This window comes from Lathamus discolor, chromosome 4, assembly GCF_037157495.1.
Source record: "Lathamus discolor isolate bLatDis1 chromosome 4, bLatDis1.hap1, whole genome shotgun sequence".
NCBI classification, from domain to species: domain Eukaryota; kingdom Metazoa; phylum Chordata; class Aves; order Psittaciformes; family Psittacidae; genus Lathamus; species Lathamus discolor.
In genome coordinates this window covers 125091330-125104091 of record NC_088887.1, presented here as the reverse complement: position 1 = coordinate 125104091, position 12762 = coordinate 125091330, and the positions used below count along the sequence as shown (strand labels likewise).

The 12762-nt window shown below is 44.4% G+C and overlaps 1 protein-coding gene across 1 annotated transcript in view; it reads right to left on the bottom strand.

The window, feature by feature from the left end:
* Nucleotides 1-12762, bottom strand: part of GUCY2F (guanylate cyclase 2F, retinal) — a 44882-nt gene that overhangs the window by 20166 nt on the left and 11954 nt on the right. Inside the window, exons 5-13 of the mRNA XM_065675896.1 lie at nt 10668-10764; nt 9759-9893; nt 8663-8743; nt 7346-7522; nt 6288-6444; nt 4779-4928; nt 2496-2644; nt 509-672; nt 46-238 (exon numbers count right to left, since the gene is read on the bottom strand). Coding sequence (XP_065531968.1) covers nt 46-238; nt 509-672; nt 2496-2644; nt 4779-4928; nt 6288-6444; nt 7346-7522; nt 8663-8743; nt 9759-9893; nt 10668-10764 — 1303 coding nt within the window. The remainder of the gene's footprint in view (nt 1-45; nt 239-508; nt 673-2495; nt 2645-4778; nt 4929-6287; nt 6445-7345; nt 7523-8662; nt 8744-9758; nt 9894-10667; nt 10765-12762) is intronic.

The window sequence follows — 12762 nt, the reverse complement described above, 5'->3', positions numbered from 1 at the left end:
ATAAAGCTACAAGAGTATTTGACCCATAGACAGTTTGATTCTCACCTTGTAAACATCATGGTTTCCCAGAACTGCGTCAAACAGCGTGTAAAGATCATTCAGGAGGTCAACCACTTCGATGGGTTCACTGAGGGCTGAAATGGTTGTGAAGCCCACGATGTCACTGAAGTAGATGGTCACCTGGTCAAAATACTCTGGCTCCACAGTGCCACCAGTCTTGAGGGCTTCTGCCACTGATCTGTAATAACACAAGCAAAGGGGTTTGTGCTCTGCCATCTTTGCTCAAGAGCTCAGACACTCTTGCCCCACAGTGCTTAAAAGATTTGCCACTAAATAGAAGGTTTTATGTGGCTGTAAGAAGCATTGATTGAAGTTTCTTACTGTGATTGGAAGGTGCTTGCCAAAACTGGAGGTTAACTTTGCAGTCCTGCTCACTTCTGCGGGGCAGTTTTGTCCAGTTTAGCTCTGGGTTTGGTTTATTTTTCCCATCTAAAGTAGCAGTACTTACGGGGGGAGCATTTGTGACAACAGTTTCTCTGTCTTCTGTTTTTCAATCTCTAGCTCTTCAGTCCGCTCCCTGATTAAATCTTCCAGGTTGCTCGAATACTGCTCAAGCATCCTGAGCATGGAGTCGATGATATTGGTCTTCTTCCCTTTGTTGATGGTTTTGAACTGGAAAATCAAACTGGAGAGTTATTTCTCCATCTCATGACACCATTGTAGCACGGTAAGTTTGGAAAGGAGCAAAAAGCCAACACTTATTTTAAAGAGACAATGCTAAAGACTGGCTTTGTCAGTGGCAAGAGTTCAACAATAAAGGTTGAAAGGTTGGATAGAGGGTGAATTTGCATTAATGACTATGGAAGCTGCCCAGGAGCATGTTGCTCATATATGAACTTCCAGTGAGAGTGAAGTGAAACACTATAGTTGTTATGGAGTCCTACCATGCTGCAGATTTGCATCCTGATTTATCCGATGTCCAACCTTCAGGGTAACTTGCAGCCATTTGCGTTCAGAGGTGCAAAGTGCAGGGCAGTAACAATACTTACAACCCGTTTATGTGTTACTGGTCTTAAATCCATCTTTGCACAGCGGCATGTATGTGTACTGCCACCTCCCATCCCCAGTTCTTCATTGAGTTTTGCTCTCTCCTCTTGACCTGAAGATGAGCCTCTGGACCATTTGGATAATCTGTGGCTTTAGAAGCTGCCATAGACTCAACAGTGGGGTCATATGGGTGTAAAATTATTCACAATTTCTTAGAACAAAAGGGTAAAAATCATTAATATTGGTTTACCTACTTTGGCCTTATAAAAACATAGGAACAATACTGCTGGATCAGACAAGGGCTTTATTTTGTCAGTTCATGAGATTGGCCGGTAACATATGTCTGGGAAAGCTGTTGAAACAGGGCTCAGATACAGTCATATTTCTCTGGGATATGCTTCCAGTCTTCACCAATCCACAGTTCAGAAACTTCATCTGCCAAATGGTTATATCTTTGGGTTTAAAAGCCTTTGGTGAATTTTCCTTTTAAATTAATCACCTTTTAAATATTTAGAAGATCAAAAACCGTATTGATCTGAAGGTGCTATCATAATTTACAGATCTTGGATCTCCATCATAGAATCATAGAATAGTTAGGGTTGGAAAGGACCTCAAGATCATCCAGTTCCAACCCCCCTGTCATGGGCACAGACACCTCACACTAAATCAACCCACCCAAGGTTTCATCCAACCTGGCCTTGAACACTGCCAGGGATGGAGCACTCACAGCCTCCCTGGGTAACCCATTCCAGTGCCTCACCACCCTAACAGGAAAGAATTTCCTCCTTATATCCAATCCAAACTTCCCCTGTTTAAGTTTGAACCCATTACCCCTTGTCCTGTCACTGCAGTCCCTGACGTAGAGTCCTTCCCCAGCATCCTTATAGGCCCCCTTCAGGTACTGGAAGGCTGCTATGAGGTCTCCATGCAGCTTCTCTTCTCCAGGCTGAACTGCCCCAACTTCCTCAGCCTGGCTCCATACAGGAGGTGTTCCAGTCCCTGATCATCCTCGTGGCCTCCTCTGGACTTGTTCCAAGAGCTCCATGTCCTTTTTATGTTGAGGACACCAGAACTGCACACAATGCTCCAGGTAAGGTCTCACAAGAGCAGAGCAGAGGGACAGGATCACCTCCTTCGCCCTGCTGGTCACGTTCCTTTTGATGCAGCCCAGGATACGATCAGATCATCTGTACAAGGTACACTGCGATTATGAAGACACCATCCCCTGGTCAGCCTACTTAACACCACGCATGGTGGTGCCATGGCAGCCCATGCTCGGGACAAGGTGTGAACCAGACATCATGAAGCATAAAATAATCCAATAGCAAAGGCAAAACGAGAGCTCTGGGACTTCTTCAGTCATTACTTAAGGGCTCACTTAAAGGAATAAAACACAATTCCCTGCCAAGTACAAACAACGGATTTAACCTGCTGCTCTGTTCACTGACCTTAAGAAATACCTCCTCAAAGGATGGACGTCGCTCGGGGGCTTCACCCCAGCATTCCTTCATTACCTGGATGCACCTCAAGGGGGCCAACTCAGGGGCTACGTTTGGGCGGCACAAGGGAGGGGGTTTCTTCACTTTCTTGATGATTTCTGTGACAAAGAGAATGGGAAGCACATTGTGAAATGCAAGGTCTTGGTGGGAGCAAAGGACATGGATCTTTGCACCTATCCCGTGCTCTCCCCGTCACCCATCACCGTTATTCCTCACCATCCAATGGCTGGTTCTGCTTTCCACTTCCAGGAGTCTCCTGGAGGATTTAAAAGACAAGAGATTCATCTGCAACCTTGTCCACTGAGCACCAGGTTATGAGCAATAAAGTGGCTGGATGGGGAAAGGATGTGTGACAGACGGATGTGTGACAGATGGATGTGTGACAGACGGATGTGTGACAGACAACATTGCAGGGTTGTGTTTAATGAAATTGCCTCTGACTCTCTCTATTAGGATCTGCAGTTCTCCAAGAGTGCAGAGGAATACGGCTGAACCCAGACAGGAAGGATACCAGCCTGTGATGTTCCATTGTTAACTGGGAACCAGTGTGCAATAGGTTGATGGGAATGGAGACAGTGGAAAGTGTTTTAAGGGGGAAAGTTTGTGTTCATAACAATGTCTGGGAAGTGACTCCCTATCCAGAGGTAAAATAAAGACTGATAAGGAACTGGGCTTGGGCATTTAGACCCTGAGAAGTCAGTCCTTGAATCTGCAGCTTTTAGATAAAACATCATTACAGAGAAGGAGTAAAGCTGCAGGTTTCATTGACAGCTGAAGGCTGGAGGATTGTGATGTCTGAACCCAACCCTGACTTCAATTTAGGTATTTCTTAGTAAGAATATCCTGGAGGAAAAGTGGTTTTTGTATGGTAGAACTACACCTTCCTGCTTAAAATAAAAACTCAAAGTGATTGTATTTGAAGGTTTCATTTTGCACAGTGCAGAGCATTCAAACGGAGTGAAAACCACCCTCTTTCTGGCAAGAACCCTGCATTTCCACAGCTGTTACTGTGAGCACCCAAAGCTTTTCAGCATTGACAGTTTACTTTAAAGCTCTTTGGCTCATCCCACCAATCTCCACCAGACGAACTAAACAAAGCACCTGGCCCAGATATTTCCAAGGGGCAGCCAAAAGGAAATGCCTTCCCTAGTCCAAGTTTATGCTATGAGTGAAAGCTCCTTGAGGATTAGGGTGCTGTGAGTAGGAATTCATCATTTTATCAGGTCAACATGATGCTCAACATGGGCTGGGGGTTCCTCGGGGAGAATAGGTGGGGGGACACCTGCTAATTACATCATAGGCTCCATTAAAGGTCCAGCTCTGAATTACAGAGGAGTGGGTTAATAATCATCATCATCAATCATAATCATCATTGTCATCGCATTGCTGCAGCTGCTTGGCCGCAGTTTTTCAGGCAGATACTGGATAGCCATCCCTCACTTACTGGCTGTCCAGTTTAAAACATATTGAGAATAGGCTTTCACCAAAATCAGCCCAGTTTTGATTGTTCTCACTCCCTCCCTGTTCAACTGCTTGTGACCTGACCCTGACCACAGTGTGTTTGCCCTTCCTATGTATGCACAACATGGTTTGAAGTAAAGAGATTGCACCATGAGCAGTTCCGAAGGAGTTCACCTATTTGCTGTTTTTGATGCAAGCCACCTTATATAGAAGTCAGTGATGTATCACTTTGGATACAGCAAGATACATCAAGAACCTCTTTAAATGGGGAAGTAATGAAAGAAAAATAGATGGACAGATGGATAAAATAGGATGCTAATGAGGGGTCCAGCTCAAAACTCTCAACCTCTATGACATACAGAAAAGGGCTGAAGAATGGGAAGTCAAGGAGTTTCCAAGCTGTGGGAAGCCAAGGATTTTCCAAGCTATAGGAAATTCTGCCATCAGATTCCATGCCACACTGTGATGAAAAGTCAAAGTATGGACAGGGAACTGATGCTGCTGCACTAGCCTCACTGCTGGCCAATTCTGAAGCATCTTAGGGGTACCCAGAGCCTGAACCCCATTGACAACACTGATGAGTCAGTGTACTAGAGCTACACATTTTGATGTTTATTATGGATATTTTGTCAAAAACAACCTTTTGTCACTGAGAAAGGTTGTGAGATTGGGACATTATTTCCATTCGAAGGCTTTACCCAAGGGGCTTGGCCAGAACTTTTATGAGTGCTCTGTGTAAAGCCTTACAAATGTACTGAAATGGTGGCCTACCTTCAGCTGAGAGCTCTGACATGCAGTATGGTGGACCCCGAACAACCACTTCTTGTAGGATGATGGCAAAGCTGTAAATGTCCCCTTTGAACGTGCCTTTTCTGCGCATGTCCGGGTCCCTCAGCAACTCCGGAGCTGTCCAGAGCAACTCTAAAAGATGCAGGAGCATCAGGTTTCTTACATGCGAGCTCAGACTATGGCAAATTAGGTACTTAAATGAACACTTCATCTCATTCATACAAGGAAAGGCTGGAACGTACTTCGTTATTTACTGGATCAAGTCCTCTATTTCTTGTGAGGTCTTAGAAATACTAAACTTCCATCCTGACAAAACGTTTGGATTTTCCAAATTTCACTCTGTGTTCTAGAAATTTATTGATATACAACGACTTATATCCTATAACACCAGCCCTGAACTTCAACATAAAACATCTTCTCACCATTGCCAAAACCTTCAACACTTTTTATTGCTTGAAAACACCACTCAGACAAAACTTTGGCACTGAAGCCTGGATTTCTTGGCCCTGTTGTTGCTCTTCCACAAAGCAGCACTTCATAAAATATTTTCTGTAGCTCTTCTTAGATGGAAGTGGTTTCTGTAAAAGCAGTTTGTGGCTGTCTGAAGCACAATCAGTCTTTATAATCCCATAGTTCAAGTGGTGAAAGGCACAGTTGTAAAACATACCCAGCTTCATCAAGAAATAAATCTTCAGACCGCGATATTGTTACCCAGGTAACTGCGCATTGGGAGTAATGCAAATAAGGAACATTTCAGCTACTGCCATATATATCACTTTTGTAAAGGAGGAGGAGAAAATCTTCTGGCAACTGTCCTATCTGAGACACTGGAAATGTGTAGGAATCAAATCCTGAGAGAGAGGGATTGGAACGCTACATACTACTTGAAACCAGGTTTCAAGAATGAACTGGGATACCAGAGGAACCCCAAGGCAATGGCCAGGTGAAAGAAATCCTGTCCAATTCTCCAAACCTGGTGCCATGAAATGCTGTCTTAAGTGGTGAGAATGTCATTGGGCAGCCTTTGGTGATTGGCATTGGACCTATTTCAAAGAGACCTGTATCATCTTGTGCCTCAGATAGCTTAATTTTACAGAACAGAGCTCTTTGTATTTAGGTTAACCTAAAACTTCAAATACAGGGTTGGGGCTAAGGATGTAAAGCCAGTTCTACCAGTCACAGACATTCAGGATTGATCAGATTTCAGGGGCACTTAAGTCCTTTTCCAACTACAACAAGCTTAAATTCTGTCACTGCTTGCAATAAAATCCTTTTTCCTTGCCATGACACTCTGCTATTCACTTCACTTTCAGGAAGCCTGAAAAAAGCCTTTCTTGTCCTTTCCTGCAACAATGCATTTTATACAGGTAACTAGATGTTGTGAGACTGAGCACATAAATCCTTATTTGGCCACTGGCCTGCAATTGCATTAGGACATGTTAAATCAATAGATAAATATATCTAAACCAAATATTTCATTATGGCACCTACCTTCTGGGGGTGGCTGAATATATGGGCATTTCTGTGCTTCTAAGAGCTCATTATAACCATAGTCAGTTATCTTCAACACAAAGCGGCCATCCACAACACAGTTACGAGACTTGAGACGTCCATGGGCAAAATCTCGGTGATGCAAATACCTGATTCCCTATGAAACACAGAAAAGAGCAAGGCTATTCCTTAAGAATTACGTTATCCATCTATCCATCATCATTCAGAGACAGAAGACCGAATTGTCACCCTATACAGCATCAGAAACAGCACTGACTCTGTCAGATGTGGTCTTGATCAGCGCAAGAAACTGTGGGAAAAGATCAGCAGTGGATTAGGAATGAGAATTATGTTCACTGCACCTGAAGTAATACTGGAAAGGACTTCAGGAATAGTCAAATGTCTCCGTCTATAGCCCTAGGACTCATTGCACTTAGAAGTTGTGCTTTGAGACAAGGTGGGCACAACTGGTACTCAAAGGAAGCCATTAAGAGCCTGATGCATTTACCCAGCTCCCTCAAGGAGGGTAAGAAGGTTCATCATGGGCTTTAAGAATGATGCTGGCAGTCTACCGTCTGTAGGCCATCTGTCCCAGATTGGTAGTTCACCATTAGGGGGATAAAAACATGTGGGAGATGATTGGAAGTATGTGAACACTCTTTTGAAGTGACCGTATGTGCAGCCATCCTGTTGCAGAGGATGGATATGATTTGGTTCTATGCTGGATGTATTTTTTATTTATGACAAGAAAGAGCCTTTGGCACGTATGAATTTGTCACTAATCTCACTGTTATAAGTGATCACTTCTAGCCTGATGTGTAATTTTAACCTCTTATCCTGCTGCGTGGATGTAGTCCTATTACCCCAAATAGTGCTTTTCTCAGATGGTAGCAAAAGAATACCAAGAGGTCAGCATTAAAGACCCTGTATACCAGTATAATTACGTTCATACTGGTTTTCCCTGTATTACTATAACAATCCCAAAGTCCTGGATAAAATAGCTATGTCAATGTAAAAGTCACATGCAGGTCATGCCTCAGCAACAGCAATGGATTTACTTTAATTAGATCCATCATGAGAGAGGACTTGAACATCCAATCCAGTTTCATATCTTCGTTCCTCAGCAAGTCCTCTAGGCTTCCTCGGGAGCAGTACTCTGTCACTATGGCAAAGATGCCACAGTCAGAGAAAAAGCCCAGGAACAGATTCACATTTTCATGACGCAGATGTTTCATCTGAAACAAGACAGGGGATCACAGCAAGACCGAGTCAGACAGATAGCTTTTGTTCTTAATATCTAGTTCTTTATATCATTAGATGCGCTTATCATTGTACTACCAAACGGTTCTGCACACAATGGAGAAGAAAATGTCTTTGCTGCTTACTTTCAACTATCTTACATCTAAGCTTTCCTTCTCTTAGTCTATTCATTAAGGCAAAGAAAACAAGACAGCAAAATCAAACTGAAGAGAAATTTGTCTAAGACAAGCTGGATTGGATCTTCCACAAGGGCAAAATGGCTTCAACTGGGGTAAACTGAGTTCAGCACATGGAGTCTTACTCCAGCTTTGATATGGTCTGAAAAGCAACACCACGCCTGGAGGATCGAAAGGCATCCATCAATGATGCCTTTGGAAACATGCCCTACTAAATCTAATATATTTATATACATAAAAATGCCACTCCTATGTTAGCAGTAGCTGCCAACGACTAATGGCCTTGAATTTGGAAAATAAATGTATTTGCTTGTCATTCAGTTATAATAATAAAGACTAAAAGTAAAACTTCTAAGAAACATCTTAGTTGCCAGTGTGGCACAAGCATGGTTGTGCATTTCCCTGGGATTTTTGTGTTTCCAGCTAAGAGCACATGAAAATAGCTACCAGTGCATCACCGTGCCCTGACACAGGCAGGGATGATTCCCTCCAAACTGCTCTGCTTTCGCAGACAAGGTCACTTAAAGGACTCATTGTCCATTCAGCATTGCACCAGCTTTGACGTGGGTAGGTCCAGGGTGGGGGTCTGCAAGCTGCTGCCTCTGACACATGGGTCATTGGTAAGTCAGATGCAATCGTGCGTGGTCTGTTCCATCAGATTTCACCGGGCAAGACTCACTGACAGCCATGACGTTTGATTCAGTGAATAAGCAGGAGATAAGGAGAATGGCAACATGCTGCAGTCACCAAAAGTCGAGTCCAAGGTCAGGCTGGGCAGACCCTTGGGCGATAAGGTCTAGTGTGAGGTGTCCTTGCCCATAGCAGGAAGTTGGAACTGGATGAGCTGAAGGTCCTTTCCAACTCAAACCATTCTATGATTCTATGAGAAGTCCCCCAAGCAACCTTCCCTCTACACCCCCCACAATCCCCTGTTCCTACCTTCCTCAAGATGCTGGTGGAGCTTTGCCGCACATGGTGAGCTGCTCCCATCTCGAACTTTTTCAGCCATACCCAGTCTCCCTGTTCACAATACAATGGGGGAATGATAGAGGAAGTCAGTGAGCAACAGCTAATACTGGGACTTGGGTCTGAATTTCAGATCCTTCACTTTGAAAGTGGTTGGGGATTTTCAGTGTTCTTGGCAGTGGATGGTTTCTGTACTGCACCCAAATAAGAATATCGACAGCAAACCCTCCAAAAAATGGGGCAAGGCAGGACCTTCATCTGGATTAGGATTTCATACGTGGAAGGTGCAATTGTATCTGATAAACAATGATAAATTGATAAAGGTTGCCCAGAGAAGCTGTGGCTGCCCCATCCCTGGCAGTGCTCAAGGCCAGGTTGGACACAGGGGCTTGGAGCAAGCTGCTCCAGTGGAAGGGGTCCCTGCCCATGGCAGGGGGCTGGAGCTGGAGGAGCTTTAAGGTCCCTTCCAACCCAAACCAGCCTGGGATCCTATGATAAAGGAAAGTAACTCTCTCCAGAGCTTCTCTCTGACATCAGTGATCCAGTTTATTTTGCTCTTTTTCAGGAAAAATTGACAAGCCATTTTTTTCAAAAGCTGCATTTTTAGGAAAGAACTGATGGATGGGGTGAGTTTTCTTGGCCATTGCCTCTGCATAAACACTTTACAGTCCTATTGGCACAAAGGGGAATCTGCTACCCTTTATTCTGTGTGTTTGAATCCTTGCCTTGTAAGAAAGGTCTTTGTTGGAGATGTTACCACCTAAAGCCTGTTTTATAAGAAAGATGCTTCATGGCGCCTTTAAGTGGTGATCTCTCTAATAAGGACCAGACCTGGAAATGCTACAGATGGATGTTGAATGCCACCACCCCACATGCCTCTGGCTATGAGGGTGAGGGCTGAAGTAGAGTCACACTAAACACTGCTTGGGGGTAACTTATTTTCACCCTTAAGGTCCATCAGCAGCATTACCATGCTGGGACCCACAGTACTGCAGGCCAAGACTTCCCTCCCTTGAGCAGCTCAGTGGACAGTAGTGGTGGGAGAAGGCTGCCTGAGGTCCTTACCTACCTCATACAGAGCCACGTTGGAGGTTTCGTAGGTGGCAGCTTCACTCTTCAAGGAGGAGGAGCGGGTTACGGATTTCAGGCTTCTGCCATCCGCTGCTATGCTGTTTGCTTCAGTCAGACTGTCTAAAGTCAGCCTCTGGAAGGCAAGAAAAGCAAGGGTAGGACAGCTACCACCTTTGGATGTAACCCTCTCCTCCAGCTCTGCCTCTGGCCATGCATTCACCCATGCTAGCAGCCTCCCGAACTTCCCATCTCACCCCTTTCAATACCTCTACGGGTCAACGCTATGAGGCTGAAACACTACAGCAGCACTTCAGGTGATGGAAATGCTGTGGATTGGGGGAAATAGCAGACAAGGCAGGTGTCCCTCTGAATAAGGCACAGGGAAGTATTTCCTTTCGCGTAGGCAAGAAGCTGAATCTGTGGCGGTGACCTAGGCAAAGGGATTGCTCCACAGCAGTCCATATCATTGGCATGCTCCTCATCTATGCCAAATAACACTTCCCCAGGAGATCCCCGGCTCTGGGCAGGAGCCAGCACAGGCCAGGAATGGTTCCCAATAAGTAATTCAGACGCAGACACTTTACTTTAGAGGGCAAGATGGTTTAGCTGTATGGACATGAACTATGCTGCACCATCCAACCTCAAGAACAAAGAATAGGGGCTGGCTGGTAGAATAAAAGCAATCAAGGGTATTGTTTTACATCATCATAGCGGCTCTGATATTGCATGTGAATCTAATCTGAGACTCAAAAACACTCTGCGTATAGGAAATCTTCTGATATACAGGGGAAAATGAGACATGGAGAAGTGAAGAAGTTTGCCAGAGCTTCTTGGGTGTGAAAAGACCAAACAGCAAACCTGGTTTTGGATGTCCCACCAGGTTACTTACAGGAGTGGAGGGACTTACCTTTTTCTGTAGCTCGGGGTTGATGAAGATGAGGTCGTCCAAGGTCAGTATGATCTTGTTAGGTCCCCTGAATAGCTGGCTGTTCAAGATACTGTGCCTGTAAGATTTAGTAAGTCACAGTTAACATTTGTAGGTAGTGACCAGTTTACACCACCTCTAAGTCCTCACATCTGCCTTCCCTCAGTATTAAGTGGCAGTGGGGATGGGCATAGGTGAAAGCAATAGGCAGATTATGATGCCCTGACTTGGACCAAATCCCTCCGAGTGAAGGGGTATCCAATTCACGCACTACAAAAGCTATAATCTCAAAGGGTCAAATAGATGCCTTGAGTTAATCTGATTACAAATATGAATCAGATGTGTAGGTAATGCTTACTTTGCTTTGCTCAGTTTTGTTTTTCCTAACCCAAATTATTCTCCATTAGGAAAGAATAATAAGTTTTATTAGAGCAGCCAATGTGCCTGGTGAGCAAACAGCTCTCAGGCACACCAGCTTTTCTTAGGAACTGAAACTGAACCACAGGTAACTTATAAAAGCAGCCTGAACACACGTTACCATCAAAATATGCTGGTTAAATCTCTATATTGTAGCATGGTAAAGTAATGCACACAGTAAAATACCTCTTTGTAATGACTGTGAGCTCATAAAAAGGGAAAGCTACAGGGGATGAGCAGTTTGGTGCGCACAATATAGTGCAATGCAGCCTGGGGGTCTTAGAAGCAGTATTGCTGAACCGGTGCTGTTTCTCTTGGTCAGGAGTAATTAGATCAAAAAGGCTGTGCTGATTCAGACCTACTTCTTCCATGACCTGAGCCGGATGGGATGTCTACCACGCACTGTGTAACAAAGGACGAATGCGCTCCTGGCATCTCCCCAGGATGCTGTGCCCATTTTCCAAGGGATGACTCTCTGCATTCCTTGATAGACTATTGGATTTGCAGAATTGCCACAGGCAAGAAAGTTCAGTATAGCCATCAGACCAGCAAAGACACTACCTGTTGCTTGACTGCATCCTTCTACTTTCTCAGCTTCTCTTGAATTGGCAAGGCAGAAGAAACCACAAGACATGGTGCGTTGTCAAGGACTACATTCATGGCATGGTTTAAACAGACTGATGTCCACTTCATGCAAATCATTACTGAGCATTCCAGAGTCCCTTTGTTAGTTTTTAGCTGGAACACATCTGACACTAATACCCAACACATGGCTACTTCAGGATCTCATGGAAGAGTCAGAATTCACACGCCATCATTCTGAACCCACTGTTTCAATGGATGTCAAGGTTTAACACTGAACACAAAGCACACTACATGCATTAGACAGAAACTCATCAGGCAGGAACAGAGAGAAGGCAAATGAAAGCTCCTCCATTGCTCTCCATGTCATTTTTTTGTTTAAGGAACATCGGTTACAGTATAGTACATCTGATCTGCACACACCTAATTTTTTCCTGATGAAAAGGGTGCCTTTTGCTGGCTGCTGTAGGGGGAATCCAGTAAAATATCCATACATCACCACAATTCACTTTTCTAATGTATGTGTCACTCTGGGCATTCTAGAAGAGCACAGACAGCTTTTTGGAGTCCAAGAGTCTTGGCCACATAACCACAGGCATCACTTGGGGCATCACTTGGGGCGATTTTGATAACCTTTCTCTAACCACCTTGCCACCCATCTTACCTTCATGCAAAAAACTCATCACTTATGTACCTTTCATTATCCACCTGAAAACCCTGCTTGGTCAATCACATCATCTCCCCCAAACATGGAGGAAAGCATCCCTCTGCCGAAAGCAAAGCGCAGATTGCGGAGCAATTCATTTAAGGTCATGCAGCAGATCCCTGGCAGACCTAAGACCACAGCTCCCACATTTGAACTCAGACCACACTGTGGTTTAAATTTAGTTCCAGACATGCCCTTCTCTCACATTAATCATTGTCTGAGTCATGCTAGACTTCTTTTCTTCCCTCGCAGACAGCCATACATCTTTATTTACTACTGAGCCCTCCCAAGAACAGTCTGGTACTTGTGGAGCAGCTTACAAGTAAAGCAGGCAGAAAGATCGCCTTCTATTTACTCAATTGTAGAGGCTGG